The sequence below is a fragment of the Lepidochelys kempii genome, chromosome 12, assembly GCF_965140265.1.
Source record: "Lepidochelys kempii isolate rLepKem1 chromosome 12, rLepKem1.hap2, whole genome shotgun sequence".
Lineage (NCBI taxonomy): Eukaryota > Metazoa > Chordata > Testudines > Cheloniidae > Lepidochelys > Lepidochelys kempii.
Window position 1 is genome coordinate 38,822,502 of NC_133267.1, and position 19,460 is coordinate 38,841,961.

Consider the following 19,460-nt stretch of genomic DNA (forward strand, 5'->3'; position numbering starts at 1 on the left):
CCAGCAATGGCCAATGGGGGGTGGTTGTGGAAGGGGCCCGGGCACTCACCCGTAGCCGGCCAGGAAGCCCAGGCTGGGCGGGCTGACCTTGTCGTTGAAGATCACCATGGGCAGGATGTCGCAGTCCCGCTGCTGGCACTCGGTCAGCCGCACCACCCACCACTCCAGGAAGCTGGCGGTGCCGCCCCCTGCACCCACGGGCTCCCGCTTCAGCTGCACCTCCACGCCCAGGTAGCTCTCCTCCTCCTCTGCGGGGATGGGGAGAGACGGGGTCAGGGCTGGGGGCTCGCCCCCCTCCAGCCAGGCGGGACGCCTCCCCCAGCACCCCCGTGGCTGGCTTCCCAGGCACAGCCCAGCCACCCCCCAAAGCGGCTCCTGCTGGGCCATGCCCCCGGGCAACCCCCTCCCACAGTTCCTCTGCCAACCACTGCAAGGCCCAGCCCTGCAGCAGCGCTCCCGTGGCCTGCCCGCTGGAGAGGCAAAGGGGGCCATCTTCCCCTCAGCTGCCCCCCCTCCAAGGAAGCAAGGCCCTGACGCTGCCAGCAGCATGGAGACTGGGGACACCCGTCACCCTAGAAACCAGGGACTGAGCCCCTCCTCCCTGGCACCCCGGGGGCAAGTTTCTCCCCACACCAGGCAGCCCCAGCCCCCCAGCTCAGCATGCCGGGGGCAGACCCCGGCCGGCCGGCTCACCTGGCAGCAGCTGCTTGACGGGGTTGGCCTCTGGGCCGTTGGGCGCGCGGATGTACGTGGGGAAGAGGTGGGGGACTTGCCTGCAACACAAAGGGGGGTGAGGGGAGCCAGGCCAAGCCCTCCTGCTCCTCCTGGGGCGGCCAGGCTCCGTGGGGAGCTGGGCACAGGGTGACGGCTGGGGGGCTGTCAGACTGCTTGCACCGCGCTGTTCCCCGCTCCCTGACACGCCAGCCCCTCAGCACGGCGCAGGCTGGTTTCCTCCCGGCCACGCTGTGGGGACGGGCCCCCAGGCCTCGCGGTTCACCAGCGTGCTGGACCCAGGCAGAACCCCCCGCCCCATGGTAGTCACCCTTGAGTCACCCGTGGCTCCACTCCACCCCTAGTCACTCCACTCGTAGCCCTGACCCACGGCCATCTACCCACCCACCCTGCCCTGCCTGCTGTAGCTGACTCTGACCTGCCCCCCATTATCCCCTCCTCCCAGGGCCAACTCCCCACTTCCTGTTGTGCTCTCCCCAGCGCCCTGCAGGGAGAAGCTAGTTCTCCCCCGACCCCCATGCCACGGGGCCCCAACGCCCCCGCTGGGAGGCCGTGTGACGCCCTGGGAGCCTGTCCCCCCTGCCACTGGGCAGCCGATGCTTCATTGCAGGAGGGGAGGGGTTTAACTGGAGGCTTCCAGCCCCTCCTCCACTCCCCCGGCTCCGTCCCTGGGGCAGTGCGGTGCCCGCACTCACACGGGGGCGTCCCTGGTTCCCTGCAGCAGGTTGGCGAGCTCGGTGCGGACGGGGGTGCCCGGCTGCAGGTCGGTGGTGTGCTTATCGAAGGTGTGCTCCACGGTGCCCCCCTTGCCCAGGTCCCTGCCGGGAGAGAGAGGGGAGGCAGGGTGAGTGTGGAGCAGGGCACAGGCCCTGGGGGCGGCAGAGCCCCCCGCCCGGTCCCAGCCGCTACCTCTGGAAGGTCCAGGTGAGCCGCAGCGTGATGTCCGACGAGCCGTTCAGCAGCTCCCTCCGCATCTGCTCGCGGCTGGGGGGGCTGATGCTCCAGAGCGAGCCCGAGCTGCCCTCGATGCGCGCTGTCACGATGTCCTCGTAGCCGTACAGCGTGATGAACTGCATGGCCACCTGCCAGCGCGGGAGACGTCAAGGCGGGAGTGTTGGGCAGGGACCCCATCTGACAGCCCCGCCCCAGCCACGGCCCCCGCCCATCACTGACACCAGGGGCGGGGAGAGACCATCAGGGCAGGAGTGAGGGGCAGGGACCCCGCCCCAGACGGCTCCAGCCACGGCCCCCACCCATCACTGACATGGGGGGGCGGGGAGAGACCCTCAGGGCAGGAGTGAGGGGCAGGGACCCCGCCCCAGATGCCTTCAGCCACGGCCCCCACCCATCACCAACATGGGGGTGGTGGGGAGAGACCATCAGGGCAGGAGTGCGGGGCAGAGACCCTGCCAGTCAGCCCCCCCCGAGATGGCTGCCACCCCAGCCACAGCCCCCACCCATCACTGACACCGGGGGTGGGGAGAGACCCTCAGGGCAGGAATGAGGGGCGTGGACCCTGCCCGTCAGCCCCGCCCCAGATGGCTGCCACGGCCCCCACCCATCACTGACACCAGGGGCAGGGAGAGACCGTCAGGGCGGGAGTGTGGGGCAGGGACCCCCCACTCCAGACAGGGCCCCCGACCCAAGTGAACAGGCCCCTGGGCTGGAGCAGTCGCTGCCTTTGCACACATTAGGGACAGGCAGGAGTGGGTGCGACTCCCGCTGGGTGCAAAGGCGGCAGGCTTCGGCCTGGCAGCAGGAGCAGAGCATGGGCAGCCAGCACTGGCAGCAGTCCCGCTCCCGACTGGGAGGAGAGGGGGACGCTCAGTCCAGCCCACGCCCATGGGTGCCTCCCAGCATAGCCCCTCTGTGGGAGTGGATGGGTGAGTGTGAGCACCACCAGCCCCTCCACAGCCCCCCACGCTGACCCCCCCTTTCCCAGTCCCCCCCAGCACATCCCCTGGGAGCCAGGATCTGCCCCTCCTCCTGCACCCCTCACCCGCACACCGTGGCTCCGCCCGGCCATGCCCCCCACTGCTGGGGGGTGGGCCCCTTACCGGCTGCCTTTCAAACTGGTTGGTGAGCACCTCGTAGTCCTGGGGCGTGAAGGGCTGGATGGACTGCTGCTGGGCACTCATGGTGAAGAGCGGCTGCGAGGCAGCGGGGAAGGGGAGCAGGTGTTAGGGCCAGGGAGCGGGTGGGGACAGCCTCAGCAATGCCCCCCCGGGCAGCAGCGCCAACCTCCTCCTGCCACGTGGCACCCGCTGGGAAGCCCTGGGGCAAGGCTGAGTGGGAGGTCGGGGCAACAGGAGCCGCAGCCCCATCCGGCCGAGGGTCTCAGCATCCTGCGGACCCTGCGTGCCCAGGGTCACGTGAGGAGGCAGGCACAGCCAGGGAACCCAAGAGTCCGGGCCCTTACCCTGCTTCTAGACCAGCCTGCCTGCCTCTCTGCAGCCAAGCGCAGGCCAGGCATCCCCAGCCAGTGGCCTGATTCCCTATCCCACCAAGGGGGAGTCTGAGCCCAAAGCCAGGAAGGTCCCCTTCCTCTCCCCAGCCAGCAGCCGGGCCATTGGGCAGCCAGAGCTGAGCGTGGCTGAGCAGAGCCCCGCTGAGCAGAGCCCCGGAGCTGCCCTGGTGGTGATCAGAGCCATGGGGGTCTGAGCCCCCCCGCAGTGGGATGCCCGGGGCCTGGCCTGGCCATTACCTCGTAGCCCCCCAGCTGGAGGGTGACGGTGACGTCAATGGGGTGGTTGACCACGCCCACCACGGAGCGCACCAGCGACATGAAGAGCAGCGGGAACCAGATGATGCAGATGAGGAAGAGGATGATAAGGCCCCCCATGCCGTACTTGACAATCTTCTTCTTCTTCTGGCCCTTGGGCTGGGGGTATTTCTGTGGGGACAGGGTGGGCTCAGCTTGGGGCCAGCGGGGCTCCCTGCAGGCACTGGCCCAGCCTGGGAAAGGACAGACCCCCGCCCTGGCGAGACAGCTGTGCTAATGGCTCCCAAGGCTCATCTCAAGGCCTTTCCCACCCTACAGGGGGCAGAGGAGGAATATGGGGGGACGAGGATCACACTAAGTTAAAACCTGAGTGACTTGGAGCACATGGTCTCCCCACACACCCCTGCGGATACCCCTCAATCCCAGCCCCTGTGTTATTCTACCCTGGGCTCCTTGCAACGCAGCTCAGCTGATGCCCCTGAGCCCCAACCCACGGCCTCCTGCTCTGCCAGTCCCGGGCTCCCCTGAGCAGGGTCCGCCAGCTGAATCAGACGTCGCCACATTCTGTGGCTGAAGAAATGCCAGGCACCTAGCTGAGATCCTCAAACTCGTTTCACTTGTCCTGGAACTCAGCTCTGCAGAAAGTGCCTGCTACACCACCCAGCCCCCCTCCCTACCCAGCTCACCCACCCCGCCCTGCCCCCTCGCACTCCCCACCTCGCCCTGTCCCTAATGCCCTTTCAGCTTCAAGTCCCCAGGCCTGGGCATAAGAACAGCGACACTGGGTCAGAACAAAGGTCCACCTAGCCCAGTATCCTGTCTTCTGACATTGGCCAATGGCAGATGTCCCAGAGGGAGAGGCCCAAGAACACCCAGAGTGTGGGATTGTATCTCTGACCATCTTGGCTAATAGCCATAGACTATCTTCCATGAGCTTTTTTTTTTTTTTAACCCTGTTATAGTCCTGGCCTTCACACCATCCCCTGGCAAGGAGTTCCACAGGTTGACTGTGCATTGAGTGAAGAAATACTTCCTTTTGTTTGTTTTAAACCTGCTGCCTGTTAATTTCATTGGGTGACCCCTGGTTCTTGTGTTATGAGAAGGAGTAAACAACACTTCCTGACGGACTTTCTCCACACCCGTCATGATTTTACAGACCTCTGTCATATCCCCCCTCAGTTGTCTCTTTTCCAAGCTGAACAGCCCCAGTTTTACTAATCTCTCCTCGCACGGAAGCCGTTCCATCCCCCTCATCATTTTCGTTGCCCTTCTCTGCACCTCTTCCGGTTCTAACATAGCTTGTTTGATGGCTGCAGCACATTGAGCAGATGTTTTCGGGGAACTAGCCACAGTGACTCCAAGATCCCTTCCTTGAGTGGCAACAGCTCATTTATATACATTTGGGATTATTTGCCCAGTGAGCATGACTTTGTCCATAACATGTGGCAACACGGTCCCAATCAATACAGGGGTAGTTGAAATCCCCCATGATCACTGTTTTCGTGGCCTCTCCAATCCCCCTGAGCATGTCACAATCACCATGGCCATCCTGGCCAGGCGTCGGCAGCACCTTCCCACGGCCATGATCTTATCATGCAGGCATGGAATTCCTTTCCTCGGAGAGTCTAAGGGGCGCTTTCATTCATTACAGATGTTTACTGTATGGACTCTGCTTTCGCACACAGCACCACTCCCCCACGAGGGCGACCTAGTCAGTCATTCCACTATTGCTGTGCCCCATTGATTAGCACCGTTCCACCAAGTTTCCGGCATTCCTATCCTCATTTCATGCCAGCTGTTCTAGGTCACCCGTCTTCATAGTTCAACGGCCTGTATTTCTAGAGAAGCACTTGTACATTTTGTCAATATTCAGCTGCTTGCCTTCCTGTGTTAGATTTACATGAGACTCTTGTATGTTTGACTGTTCCTCACTAGCTCCTCCCTGGACTTTACCCATTTCTTTCCTGTCCTCCTTTCCAGGATATAGAGTTCTCCCTTCAATGATATCACCCCTACGGGATGCGTCTGCCTGAACTGTGCGTTCCTCCACCTGGCTTCGTTTAGAAAACCCTCTCTGACCTTTGTAGCTACACACGCCAGCAGTTTGGCTCCACCTGGGTTTAGCGGGAGCCCATCCTTCCTGCCTAGGTTCCTCCCTTCCCAAAAGGCTGGGGGGTGAGCAAGCCAGGTCTCCATTTCCAGCGCGGCATGGCACGGGGCTGGGTGCTAGCACCATACTGTGGACAGTGGGGGGGCAGCAGGGATGGGGAGCCCTACCTTCTCAGTCTCCCGGCTGCACTTGATGATGAAGATGTTGGCGTAGATGTCCTCTACGCACATCCAGTTGGAGAGTGACAGGGTGGTGTCAGTCCAGACCCAGTCCATCACGGCCCGCAGCTCCACCAGGAAGGGCACCAGGCGAAACCTGCCACGGGCGAGGGGAGAGCGAGCAGTCACTGGCTGCACCCTGGGGGGAGCCAGCTGTCCTCTGTCCACCCTGAGTGTCCCCCTCCCCCAGGATCCCCTGCTCAGGGGCAGCCCTGGGGCCCTGGGCACATGCCAGACTGAGCCCTCCCATTCTGCCTCCCCCAGGGTCCTGGGAAGCACCACTTGGATTCAGGACCCTTCTTTAGTCCTGTCCCTGGCATTGGTGCTATACAGTCCCTGCACACACTCCTGGGGAGCGAGGCTCAGAGACAAGGGGGCCAGGGTGGAGCTCACCCCCGTGAAGATCAGAGGGCAGATCCGTTACCCTTGGAAGAGGAAGAGGTTGAGGTGGTTGTATTTCTTGGTCAGGAAGTTGCCCAGGATGCGAGTCGGGTAACCACAGCGGATCTGATAGGCCGACAGAGCGAAATAGATGCACTTCACGAAGTACCACAGCTGGGCTACTGTGTTCAGACTGAACATCCTGCAGGGGCAGAGACGGGGGGAGAGAAGTCAAAGAGATGGGGAGGCCGGCAGGCGTCTGGGCAATTTGTGCATCACTACAGTTCTCGGCTCCCACCTGGCTGGGCCAGACCCCACGCAGCCTGCGCATGAAGGGGCTGTGTAATTAACAATTCGTACCGAGTGTGCACTTCCTGTCTGCAGACGCTCACCGATCTATCTGCACCCCCAGGGGAAGCGCAGGGTTATCCCTGCAGGAAATGACCTGCCCACAAAAACCAATGGCAAGATGGGAACAGAACCCAGGTGTCCTGACTCCCTAGAACCTCCCTTGGACCATAGGGCCACCCTTCCATCTGGAACGACGAGGGGCCGGGCTGGGATACTCTGGGAGCAGAGCGCTGCGCAGTGCCCTCGTCTTCCATTCCGCCAGACCTGGGCTGGAGTGAATGAGGTGCCCGACGGCGGCCCCAGCTCCACGTGGCCACAGTACCTTTCGGTGACTGCGGGCAGGATGAAGAACATCCAGAGGTGGATGCCGAAGACCAGGATGACCTGGAAGATGAGCTTGCCCAGCACGGTCTTGCGGAGGTAGAGGGCGCGGTCGATGACCATGGTGGAGAACTGGATGAGCAGCATGACCAGGAAGGCCTCCGGCACCTGGTCGTCCGACAGCGAGGAGGTGATGTCGGCAGCAGCCGAGTGTTTCTGGGAGAAGCCAGAGAGACAGGCCATTACGGGGCACAACGCCTGGCCCTGGGCCCAGCTAGGTAGCCCGGGCTCCAGCCCTGCAAGGAGGCTGGAGCAGGTTAGCAGGGCGGGTGTCTGGCCCGGAGCAGTGGGCACTGCAGGTCCCTAGGGGAGCAGCCAGCCCAGCAGCCCAGCCCTGGGGCCCGGCTTACCCCAAAGGCCCAGAAGCCGAAGATGATGATGATGAAGTCGACCACGTCTGCCAGGAACATGAGGGCGTAGACATCAGTAGCAGCCTGATACTTGGTGTTCAGGATGGCGCAGAAAAAGCCCCTCAGTGGCCGATACATGTTCTGTGCCCTGAAAGTAGGCGAGGAACTCAGGCCAGGGCACCCCCGGGCAGCCAAGGGGCAGGGCCCCCCCCAGGGCCCACCAGCCACCATCAAGCAAATCAAATGTTTGGTTGATAGAAATGGGCATCTCTTCCCCTCCCGCACCTGACAAATCTGATGGGGATGGGGGGTAGCAGGGGTGGGGGGCCAGGGTGTGCGGTGGTGGTGGGCTCAGAGGCTGGCCTGACCTCGCTGACCCTCCAGGCTGAGGGTTGGGGTCACTTACACAGCTAGGAAGAAGAGCTTGACTCTGAGCCCAGCAGCCTTCAGCTTCTCCCAGGCTGGGCTCTGCTTCTTCTCTCCCTTTTCCTTCTCTTCTTCCTCCTCTGCCATTCAAAAATCAAGAGTTAGCCCCCAGCATGCCCAGCCCGAGTGGGCTGGGGGCAGCGAGCACGTGGGCTTCTGCCCGTCGGATGGGTGGGGTAGGACAGCACCCTGCTCTGCACAGCCCCAGAGTGGCACAGACAGGCACCCCCCAGCCTTCTCTGGCAGCGGGTCCCCACAGTGCCAGGGTTTCTAAGGGAGATCCCAGCAGAATGGCCCAGCAACCCTGCCAGGGTCCTTAGCGCCCGCCCAGTGGGGAATGTGTTCACACCACCAGGAATCCCCCGCCCATGTACCTGACACTGCTGCCGTTGCCTTCCACTTCTTGGTCCACCTCCTCTTCTCCTTCTTCTTCCGGAAGCGCAGGTGGCTCCCCTTCTCCCCCTCCCCAGCCCCCTTTTCCTGGAGCTGGGGCTCCAGCTCTGCTGACACCACCTCTGCCTCTGCACCGTCTCCCGAGTCCAGCTCGCACTGCTTCTCCTCCGCCGCCCGCTCGGCCTCGCGCTTCTCCTCCGCCGCCCGCTCGGCCTCGCGCTTCTCCTCCGCCGCCCGCTCGGCCTCGCGCTTCTCCTCCGCCGCCCGCTCGGCCTCGCGCTTCTCCTCCGCCGCCCGCTCGGCCTCGCGCTTCTCCTCCGCCGCCCGCTCGGCCTCGCGCTTCTCCTCCGCCGCCCGCTCGGCCTCGCGCTTCTCCTCCGCCGCCCGCTCGGCCTCGCGCTTCCACTTGGCGAAGGCATCCTCCTTGTGATCCCACAGGCCATAACACTGCCGGGGAGAGGGGCACCCAGGATCAGTGCCAGCTGTCTGAGAATGGGTGACTGGGGGTCGGGATCAGGGCACTGCGGTGTCCAGCCTGAAGCGTGGCACGGCATGTTCGGCTGTGCTATCCCGCACCACAGCGCCTCCCAGGCTTTGAAAGCTGAGCCCCACTCCCGTGAAACAAGACCCGCTGCAACCCCTGTGTGTTGTCAGAGGCCCGGGCACCAGGATGTAAACACCTTTCCCAGCTAGCGCTGGGCCCCCACTTGCCCCTATCATTCTGCAGAGCCTGACCCTCCCCTTTCCTTCCCAAATCACTAACAACTTAAGGTACCACCGTTGGCACCTACTGAAACCCAGGGGGGTGACACCCGCATCCAAGCAACTGTCTCCAGCGCCCTGACTTCAGGCAGACTTGCTGTACAGGTTACATTGGCCTCACCGCCCGAAGACGGCCGGAACCACGAGTGACTGATTTCCGTGCCGAGACGCCGGGGAGCCATTCAGAGGCTCTCTGTGCCCCCAGCTGGTCCTATGCCCCCAGGGGTGTACCCCTAGCTTTGGGAAAGGCTGCCACCCCAAATTCCAGCACCCCACCTCTGCTACCATACTTCCTGGAGCTTCCAAGGTAACAGCACTGCTGGCACATGGTGGACCCAGGGCTTGGGCCATCCCCCTGCCTGGGGCAGTGAGCCTCAAGGCCTGGCTCCCAAGAATTCAGGCAGGTCGCCCCACGGCATCTCAGTCACAAGTCGCATACACCGGCTGCAACGTCTTACCAGCAGGAGGGAGCGGTGGAAAAACAGAGCCATGAGCTGGACAAGGTCAAACTTGAGGTAGCGGTCGGTCTTCTCCAGGCCCAGGATGCGCGGCGGGAAGAAGGGCTTGGCCTCGTTCCGCACCAGTGAGGAGTAGCTGTTCCAAGGGAAGAACCCGAACTGGAAGAGGTATTTCACCACCACTACCACCTGCGGAGGGGAGAGGGGGTCAGCGGGGAGCCCAGGTGGGAGTGCTCCGACCCCCGTGCAACCAGGCAGGACGCGGGGCCCAGCATGCCCCACCCCAGCCCGCCGGGGGGCAGAGTGAAGGCTGGCTTCCTTGCTGGCACATGGCAGCGCCTGCGTTTCTGTCGCAAAGGAGCCAGCCTGGAGAGGGCACCCACCTCGGTGAAGATGATGGCCGTCATCCAGAAGCGCTTGCTGGGCCGTGGGATGGAGAGCATGGCCCACAGGAAGACCAGGATGGGCAGGAAGAGGGAGATGACGGAAGCCGTCACCATGTTGTTGAGGATGATGATGAAGTAGCAGAGTAGCTCGGAATGGGCAGCCACGAAGTGGTACAGGGCCAGCAGCAGCTTGAGGAAGCGGTTCTGGGACAGGTAGAACTGCTCCGACTCCTCCAGCTCCTGGAAGATCACCTGCCTGGGAAGCACAGAGCCAAACGTGGGCTGATCCTCCTGCCTGCGGGATCAGGGGATACGCTTGGTACGCCCAGTGTCGCCCTCTAGTGGCTGAGCCCTGGGACAGATAAGGGACCTGCTCTGCTACCAGCTAAGGGAAACCCTCTCTAGCTCCACTGGCAGAGGCCTGTGTTTGGGGTGCTGCGCTCCCCGGTTTGTGTCCTGCCTCCCTGGAGGGAGTGTCATTTACACAGGAGCTGGGTCTTCTACGTCCACAGGCCTGCTCTGTCCTGCCGAGGGAAAAGACAGGCTGGGAGCCTAGCAACGCCTTCCCCAGGGATCCCCCCACTCCCCAGCACCTGCCACCCTTTCTCTGCCCGTCTTTTGGCTCAGGCAAGCTGCATGGGACTCCAGGAAGCCAGAGCAGTCCAAGGGCTCCCCTTCTCCCGGGGCTGCACACACAGCCACTCGCCCGTGGCCTGGCTGAGTCACTGGGAGATCAACGCACAGATTGAACCGGGTCTCTCACCTCCGTGTGCGGAGCACCGAGCCCCAGGGCTACTGCCCGGAGCTGCTGCCCGTGGGGGCTGGCTGAGCAGCCATGGAGCAGTGACACAGACACACATCTGCGACTAGAGGCCACCATGCACACCGTGAAACTAACGAGAACATCCCAGTGGCTGCTGCAGGCTTCCGAGGTCATGTCCTTCCTAGCCAGGGCCATGCTAATTTGCATGGCTTTCCCACAATGCTTTGCCTCTCACTCTGAGCCGTCCACTACCTGTTGGAGAGCAGCTCACTGGCTGTCCGGGTCCGGTTTCTGGGATACACCAGGAGCTCCTGAGACCCCTGGATCCGCTCCACATCCTCCTGGGAGCCCATCTGCTCCTCGCTGTGGTAGCCGGTTGTCACGGGGGAGGTGGTGTCGTTAGTGACCTCAGCCCCACTGCTGAGAAGGTCTCCTCCTTCGCACCCACTGGGAGGGCAACAAGCACAGGGTCAGGTTCTCCCCGAGCAGCCAGGGCTTGCATCGGGGGAAGCACCGCTGCCCCCCGGCCTGGGCGATGCTGGGGTTCAGAGGTGGGCATGGCAGGGTTGGCGTGGTGTGGCTGAGGGGAGAGCACAGGTGGCAGGAGGGGAGGAGCAGCAGTCCCGGCTGCCACAGGGAGGGATCACTTGGGGGGCAGAGAGGTGGCAGAAGAGGGCACCAGACTGCAGAGAAGGAAGCAGAGTAACCTGGCTCCGGGCTGAGCTGCCCCTGCCCAGGCCCCCTAGGCCATCTATGCACCTGCCTTGAAGCCATGCTGTTGCGAGAGCCCACGGCGACGGCCGCCTGCAGGCCCATCTCGTCACCCAACGCCGGCTGGTACAGGTCGTCCAGGACCCCGCTGTGCACCTCGTCTCCCTGCCAGGGGAACCGCAGCGTCACCCAGCGCCCCTCGGCCTGGCACCTGCAGCGCTCCTCCCCCCCACCCACACCTACCTGGCACAGCTTCTGGGTGAGGACGTATCTCTCCACCCACAGGACGGTGGACATGTCCCTGTGCTCCCTGGTGAAGGTGTGGAGCCACTGGGTGAGCCCGTCCACCGTGGCCTGGCACAGCACCCATAGGAAACGCACCATGTTCAGCGCCCGCTGCATCGTGTTGCTCCTCTCTGCGGGGACGGGGAGGGGGAAGCTGCTTTCTGGAACCGCGGCACCCAGCTCGGGGAGGGGCCCCTGTCCACCCAGAGGTCAGGGAGGGTCCGGGCTGGTCTCCCCCATGGCTCACGCAGCGCCTGGCTGCTCTCACAAGGGCCTGGCAGCACCTGGTGCCTGACTGAGCCCCCCGCGCCCAGGCCAGAGCAGGGTCCAGTCTGGCAGCCCCTTCCCCCCCCGCCTCCTGTCAACCCCCTTGGGGCGTGGCTACGCTGCCCTGCTGGCTGTGGGCACGACCCCTCCCCGGGCCCTGCGGGGAGCAGGGCAGGTCATCCCCAGGGGGAGCGATCTCCGGCAGATCCCACGCTCGGTGTGCGGGGGAGGGAGTGGGGCCTGGCACAGGGCGGGAGGCAATCAGGGCTATGGGGGGCCCGTGCCATGGGGGACGCAAACCCCTAGATCTCCCCATCTCCCACCTGTGTCCTCTTCCTCCTCTTGGTCCTCAGGCTCTTCAGGTGCGTCGGCCTCACAGACGTCTCCGTCTCCGCCGTCCCCTGCACGGCAGGGTGGGTTACGCCCCCGAAACCAGCCGCCCGCCCAGCCTGCCGTCTCCAGACGCTCACGCACAGCCTCCGTGGGGCTGGTCGTCATCGCCCCCTCGGGCTGGCCCGCGACAAGGCTCCTATGGGACCTGTGGGCACTGGGCGGGGAGCTGGGCCCCTCTCCAGCAAGGATCGCCACATCCCTCCTGGGGCGGGGAATGGGGCCACAGAGAGGAGGGGAAAAGGACAGGGAGGGGAATGGAGCCATTGGGATCAGGGGGAAGGACACCCCTTCTCCACATGGGGCTGGGATGCTGCTGGCCTCCCCAGCTGTGACGTCGCCTCTGTCACGCTCTCCCCTCCAAGGGACAGGACGCGCCCAGCCAGGGCTCCTCCCAGCTTGGGCAGGGACACGCTGCGAGCCCAGGGGGCTCCCTGCCCCCATCTATCTCAGCCAGGGCGAGCCGGGCAAGGGGCAGAGGAGGGCAAGCCAGTCCCACCTGCTGGCAACTCAGCGTCCTCCCGGTCCTGCTGCTGCCGCTCCTTCAGCACAGACTTGGCATTGGTCACCCAGGCCTGATACGCCAGCTGGAGCCGAGAGACAAGGTGCAGAGCTCAGTGTCCGGCAGCCGCCAGCCCCACCGCGCCAGCCCTGCCCAGGACCAACCTGCCCCGCTGCCCCTCCTGGTGAGCAGAGGGCAGGCGGGCAGCTGGGGGGTGGTTCCTGCCCAGAGGTTTGTGCCAAAGTATCGCCGGGCTCCACAAGCTATCCAGGGTGCCCTCCTGGCACTGGAGTCTGGTCCCGTCTATCCCCGGGGATGGCACCAAGGGAGCCCAGGGGCCATCAGTGCAGCCTGGCCGAGGAGGGCGAAAGAGGATGCGGGATGGAGACGGCCGGCACGGTGGGGAGAGCTGGGGGCAGGGGCAGGGGAGAGACAGATGGCTAAGTACAGGGATAGGTGGCCAGAATGCGGATGGATGGACGGACAGATGGGCAGAGCAGACAGACGGACACGTAGCTGCCCGGCTCCAGCAGGCCGGCTGGGGGCTGCCCTTACCTGGAATGCACTCTGCTTGGCTGGCTTCTGCTCCTCCAAGCTGGCCTCCTCCTCCTCCTCGCTGTCCGACTCGAAGAGGAAATACTCACCTGAGTGCAGGACTGCGGGGAGCCGGGGGGAGACAACACACAACAGCCGGTGTCATGGAGGGACCCGCAGAGGACGCAGCCCAGGAGGGAAGGTTCCTGCCCCCACCCCCCTGACTCCTGGCGGAGGGGAATGGCACTCAGGCTAGGCCCCACCGCACTGACGGGTCTGTGGGGTTTGACCAGCACAGTTCAGGATAAGGTGAAGTCAGGCCTACAGCCCCGGGGGCAGAGCCAACCTGGAGGCTGCCCTGAGTGCAGTGAATCTCAGGGCTTCATTAGTTCAACCCAGCGAGCAGTCGCTTACCCTCCAGTCACGGTGCTCCTCCCGGCGGGCTCCCCAAGGACTCCACTCTCGCTGCGCGTGAGACCTGCGCCTGGCCGTGGGGCCCTGCCTGTGCCCTACACGTCCTCACACCCCCACCCGAGGGCACTTAGGGAGCCCAATCCCCCAGTTCCTTCCCCGGGACCCCAGAGGAGCAGTGGGGAAAGCGGGCAGGGCGAGGAAGCCACATGGACAACCCAGCTCGAGGAACCACCCTTGCTGCAAGGTCAGGAACCGTCCTCTCTGGGTGGCTGGCCAGCCGGCTCCTGCTCCTGATGGCTCCCAAGCATGGAGGTGGGTAGGAATTCACCAGCAGGACGGCCCTGCCAAAATGGGCCTCCCATCTGGACACCTCTGCTAACGAGCAGTGTCTTGGAGGGGGAAGCCTGAGGTCTGCAGGGCTGCCCTGCCTTTGAGAAATGGGGACATTCTTCAGGCAGGCCCCAGAGGCTGCCTCAGTTCCAGAGGAACGAGCGCTACCGTGGCGTTTTGGATCCAACATGGCTAGCTCCTACCATGTCTTTACCGGTGGAGAACGGCTGGGAGGTGTCCATGGCCCCTGGTCTCTATCAGCAAAGGCCAAGTTCAGCATGGGGGTATCCCGGAATCATTCTGTTCTGCTGGCATGACGCGCCAAGCTCCCTGTGAGGTCTCTTCCTGCTACCTCTCATGGACTCCTCTTCCACCGTGCCACCGAGGGAGGGGAGGGGGAGGGTGGGAGCTGAGCCCTGCTCTGCCCAGCACAGGAGGAGGAAGAGGACTTTACTTCCTCCTAGGGAGGGACCCGTCTATCAGGCCCTGGTGGAGGAGAGGACAGTACAAGGGACACCTCCCTTACCCTGGCGTACCGACATCTCTGACACTGACAGTTTGGATAGGCAGCTTTGGAGGGAGAGGTGATGGCTACTTGGCCCACAGATAAAGCACTCAACACCAGCTAGGTGCCAGGAGAGCTGGTGCCATGGTGCCAGGTCCCAGAGACGGTTCCCAGGCAATCAAGACAGGGCTGGATGGCACGGTGGTCTGAGTACTGATGCCCGTGGGGCCGGGGGCTGGTAGCAAGAGTGACAGGGACTGCTGTGCTCTTGGAGGTCAGTCCTAGGCACCAGGCGCAGGGTTTCCAGCCTCTGGCCCTTTACACGCAGAGCCTGAGACGAGTCACAGGTCTGTCATCTTGCGGCTCGACCTGCTGGCCCTGGAGATGGCACCCGTGCATTGGCTGTGCCCTGGAGCAACGCTGCTTCCAGCCCCGGTCACACGATGTCGACGCTGGGGTGGTGGCGGGCAAACAGGGCTTTGAGCAAATGCGGCCTGGGAGCTGGGCGTAGACTCCGGGGCACTGACCGAGAGACGGTGCTCTGGGTGAGCCCCTCCTGGAGCTGGGGGAGGCTGGATCCAATCTCTCGAGGATGGACAGCTCCAGGCAGGCGTCCCTCGCACCATGAGCACTTGGAGAAAGAGCAATGGGCGGCACGTCCCTCTGGGCCGCGTCCCTCTCGTACGTGGGCCAGGCACTGTGCGGGGCCAGCACGAACAGGCTTGGGAGTGTGCCACAGGGCAGCAGCCTCAAACCCCCGAGATTTCGCTTGTGCCATGTGGCTAGTGCCATGTTCCGAGCCTACCCGAACCTTGGCAAAGACATAAATATACACACAGCTACTCTGCCGAGAGGCAATCAACTAATGGCCTACACAGCACCGGCATGGTGCGCAGAGGGACGGTGGACACTGCACTGGTCTGTCCTGCGGCCCCGGGGGGTCAGAAGGAACCGAGGGGCGGTTGGGTCGGCTCCGTGCACTTTATGCCCTTGGGCGGAGGGTTGGGGGTGGACACCTAGGGCACAGGCACAGGCCCTGTACACACTGACGGCCAAAGAATCTGATCTCACGCACCCACGCACCAAGAGTGGAGTCCCCGAAGAGCCGCCGAGCGCTCAAACAGCTGCATCCCAATCAGCCCTGGAGCCCGCGGGGAGCACCCTGGGGCGCAGTGCTCACAGAGCACCCTGGCACCTCTACGGCCAGGCACTCGGGGATTTTCTGGGGCCATGTGCCAGCTTGCACCAGTGACTCGCCCCAGGAGGAACTGGTGCGCACGAGCAGCTGAATGGCACACGCCCCTGTAGGCAGGGCCCATGTGAGTGCTCCGGGGAAGCCATTCTGCTCACGGAACTGAGCCTTGCCTCGGTTTAAGCCTGGAGCCTGGAGCTTGTCCCGGGACTTGCCTACAAACGGGCTCCAATGGGCACCGAGGATTTGTCCCTGCGCCCCTCACTGGATTAGTACCGACAAGCACAGAAACACCAGGTTAGCGCCCCAGGGTGGGGTGGGACGCAGAGGGGAAGGGAGCCGGGCTCAGGGCCATGCAGGACAGGACAGACCGTCAGCACCGGTGCCAGCCACGAGGAAGGCAGCTCTGGAGCTGCTGCCCCAGGGCTGCAGAGGGGACGGGCAGCCGGCTGGGGATCGGCCCTGCCCCTGCTGCAGCCCCCCACAGGCGTCAGTGACTCGCCACCAGAAGGGTTAGAGCCGAGGGCAGTCGCCCGTGTTAGTGCTCCATGCTGGGGCGGGGGGAGTACCTGCGGCATGGTCTAACCAGGGCCGCCACCAACTCTTCCTCTGCCGGGAAGGGTCCTTCTCGCCACTTGGCTCTGCGGAACGGGCACATCGGAGGGTGAGGACCCCGTCAGCCGGGGCAGGACGCCTGTTGGCTGCACCAGCTTGCATCCAGCCACCCTGCCCCACGGCAGCCAAGACCACCTCAAAGATCTCGGCCTAGGGCAGGGCACATGAGGCGAGGTGACGGGCCACACCCAAAGCACTGGGTGGAAATGAACACGCCCAGTATGCCCAAGCCAGCCCCTGAGGCTACTTGGGGGCGAGTGAGGCAGGGAGGGAGGATCCCTAGCTTGCTCACACTCTTCACAGCACAAGCCGTGGCCCCAGCAGCTCCCCGGCCGGCAAAGGAACTAGTGCTGCTGTGGGGGCCTGAAACGAGCCGTACCCCAGGGGTGGCACCATCTGAGGGCAAACAACCTCGCTGCACTGATAAGGGAGGGTCTGGGGGAGAACGGGGACGGATGCGAGGCTTCCCGGGGCAGGGGAATGACAGACACACATGGGAGGGAGGGACAGACAGAGGTTTCTGCTCAACGTGGGGGATTAGGGGCCACCTGGGCTAAGGCTCTCCAGGGTACCGGGCGTGGGGCGCACAGCCCCACCACATGCACCCCGGATCCCCAAAAGCCACTGCCAGTTCCCTCCTGCCCTACAGCCCGTCCTACCCAGCCAGGCTCCCACTGGAATACCAGCCCGGTGATGGGCACTGGGTGCACAGGACTCCCTGGGGGTGGCAGCAGAAGCTAGCTCTGCCACTCCTATGGTGCCAGGCTGCGCCCCACCACCCCCCTCACCTGGTTGGTCCTCATCCGGGGCCTCGGCAGAGTCGCTGGGGTGTTGCCCCAGGTGGTACTTCTCCTGCTTTGCCCGGATCCTCTCCATCCTGCAGCCACAAACACAGAGCAGCTGCGGGCGTTGTCGCTGTCTGTCTCCCCACTCCGGCCTTCTGTCTGATCACAGCCTGGGCCTGGAACCCCCCTTGCCCGCTGTGGAGTCCCCCAGCATGCAGCGGCCCCAGCCACGGGTACAGGAGACCTTCTCCTTGCCCAATTCCTCCCCTGCCCCCAGCTGGAGGGTCCATCTCCCCCCACAGAGCCGGGCGGCTAGCCTCCACTCCCCAGGCCCCCGTTTCCAGAGGGGCTGTGGGCAGCGAGAACCCCCAGCCTGGGACCCGCCCTCTCTGCTGACTCACTGTCGCTTGAGCTGGGCTAGTGACTTCTCCTCGGTCTGCCGGTGGGAACTCATGCTCTTCAGGGTGCTGGCCTTGTACAGCGCGAAACCTCTGCAGAGACACCACGGGGCAGTGAGCCAGGGCACGCCCCCCCGCACACTGCCCCCTGCCCGGGCACTCCAGGCACCTGCTCCAGAGAACGGCGAGACAACCTCCACCCCCGGGGCACTGCGCCCAGAGCTTGGGGCACAAGGGATCCAGAGGCACCTCCAGCCTCCCCTGGGGCCCCAGAGAGCCAGGCTCTCCAGCCCCTGCTGGCCTCTGGGATGGGGGCCTCCAGCACAGGGGCCCAGGGACCCACAGGAACAAGGGCCTCCAGTCCCCGGTGCTCCATGGGAGCTGGGGGCTGTGGGAAATGCAGCCTGCAGCCTCTGCAGGGGGCAAAAGCAGGAAATGCCACCTCCATGCCCCGTCTGGTTCTCAGAGCACAGGCTGGGCCGGGGGCAGAAGCGCCTCACAGGGAGATCCCTCTCCCCCTGCCCCTGCAGTGAGTGGGCTCCCCGCCTGCCCCACCAGCACGCATCCCCTGGCCGTGCCGCCCCCACCTGGAGGCCTGCAGGGCCGAGGCCTGGAGCTCCGTCATGACATGCAGGAAATAGTAACTGAGGAAGACTCTGCGCTGGAGGAGGAGGAAGAAGAAGCAGATGCTGTCCCAGATGATGCCAGCCTCCTCTACAGGCAGCGAGCAGTCCTGGTCCTTGCCCATCTCCTTGGCTGGCAAAGCAGAGAGACAGGAGCGTTCAGGGCACAAGGCAAAGCCCAGCAACCGCAAGGCAAACAGCAGCACGAGGCTGGGCCGGACTCCATCCCTGGCACTAGGGCTATGTCTACACAGCACACGAACCCAGGTCCTGACTCAGGTTTGAGCCCACACCCCTCTTCCGTCCACACACAGATCTGTCTGACTTGGGTCACAAGCACTCAGGAACCCGGTCCTTGGATCCTGCTGTGGGGAGGGTCACAGCCTGAGTCCTGTTGTGATTGAGGGCCAAGCACCATCGCTGTGCAGTGTAGACACAGCTCAAACCGCAGACCCAGCTCAGAAGGGCTGCACAGCGCAGTGTGGATGTGCTAACACGGCTGAGAGACCCAGGTTCAGCACCTGTAAGTCCAGGTTTACAGTGCAGGGTGGACACTCCAGGGCGGGCTTGAAAACCCCAAGTCTACAATGCAGTGTAGACACATCCTTGGAGATCCTGGGCCTCAACCCCCACACTGCAGGCATCAAAATCTCCGGGACTCAGCCCCCACCTTCTGGGCACTGGGAGACCCCAGGCTCCCTTCCCACAGTTCTGGGCCCCCCACTTACAACCCCACAACACCCTGAGCCTCAGCCCCTCCCATCCTCTTGACCTTGGGGGGACCCCAGGCCCCAATGGCCAGCCCCTCGTACTGGGATAGGCCCATGGTCCAAGCCCTGGCATACAGCAGTGGGGTGTGAGAGAGCAGTGGGGCTAGTATGAGGCCTCTGCTCCCCCCAGAGATACTGTCCAAGCCAAGACAAAGGCGGAGATGTCTGTGGCCGTGCCCGGGGTGCCCACGCTAACCCTGCCAGCGCGGCCTGCCCGCGGGTGAGCTCTGCCCAGCAGAGGGATACTCACGGTCATAGTAGCCCTTGACGGTACAAACCAGGCTGAAGAGCTGGATCACCCAGCAGAAATTACTTTGCATCTGCTGCACGAAGACGCAGGAGAGGAGCTGCCGGGACAGAGTTGGGGAGGTGGTCAGCCCCCCCTCGCTGGGCAAACAGCGTGGGACTATTCCCCTCCCCACACGCTGCCTGCCTGGGCCCCTGCCACTCTGCTCCGCACCACCCTTTGTCTAAAGGAAATGCATGCCCAGCCCGGCCCCTGCCAGGGCTTCCGAAAGCACAGGTAGAAGGCCCTTACGGAGGAGGGGGCTCCCACAGGGGCGTGTGAACCATGCCCAACCCATCCAGCCCCAGGGGCACATGGGGGTCTGAATTCTGCACGGACAAGAAAGGCAGAGCCCCCTCTCGCCCACCCAGCCCTGGCTCCACGGGGCCAGCGGAGCAGCCAATGGGCAGATCGCCCAGG

The 19,460-nt window shown here is 64.0% G+C and overlaps 1 protein-coding gene across 6 annotated transcripts in view; it reads right to left on the bottom strand.

Moving 5' to 3' along the window:
- The window catches only part of PIEZO1 (piezo type mechanosensitive ion channel component 1 (Er blood group)), a 113,985-nt gene that overhangs the window by 1,879 nt on the left and 92,646 nt on the right, over positions 1–19,460 (bottom strand). For 3 of the 6 annotated variants that reach the window (XM_073308187.1, XM_073308186.1, XM_073308190.1), the window contains 25 exons: positions 19,005–19,101; positions 17,949–18,117; positions 17,365–17,454; positions 16,967–17,055; positions 16,133–16,204; positions 13,144–13,244; positions 12,586–12,673; positions 12,020–12,097; positions 11,388–11,560; positions 11,197–11,309; positions 10,686–10,880; positions 9,668–9,926; positions 9,285–9,473; positions 8,046–8,511; positions 7,652–7,751; positions 7,246–7,393; positions 6,837–7,051; positions 6,207–6,365; positions 5,732–5,879; positions 3,437–3,625; positions 2,790–2,882; positions 1,642–1,814; positions 1,428–1,550; positions 694–773; positions 50–248 (listed from right to left, as the gene is read on the bottom strand). In XM_073308187.1, the coding sequence (XP_073164288.1) occupies positions 50–248; positions 694–773; positions 1,428–1,550; positions 1,642–1,814; positions 2,790–2,882; positions 3,437–3,625; positions 5,732–5,879; positions 6,207–6,365; positions 6,837–7,051; positions 7,246–7,393; positions 7,652–7,751; positions 8,046–8,511; positions 9,285–9,473; positions 9,668–9,926; positions 10,686–10,880; positions 11,197–11,309; positions 11,388–11,560; positions 12,020–12,097; positions 12,586–12,673; positions 13,144–13,244; positions 16,133–16,204; positions 16,967–17,055; positions 17,365–17,454; positions 17,949–18,117; positions 19,005–19,101 (3,806 nt within the window). Of the gene's footprint in view, positions 1–49; positions 249–693; positions 774–1,427; positions 1,551–1,641; positions 1,815–2,789; positions 2,883–3,436; positions 3,626–5,731; positions 5,880–6,175; positions 6,366–6,836; positions 7,052–7,245; positions 7,394–7,651; positions 7,752–8,045; positions 8,512–9,284; positions 9,474–9,667; positions 9,927–10,685; positions 10,881–11,196; positions 11,310–11,387; positions 11,561–12,019; positions 12,098–12,585; positions 12,674–13,143; positions 13,245–16,132; positions 16,205–16,966; positions 17,056–17,364; positions 17,455–17,948; positions 18,118–19,004; positions 19,102–19,460 lie in introns of those variants that run through there. The other 3 variants (XM_073308188.1, XM_073308189.1, XM_073308191.1) reach the window with 3 other exon arrangements.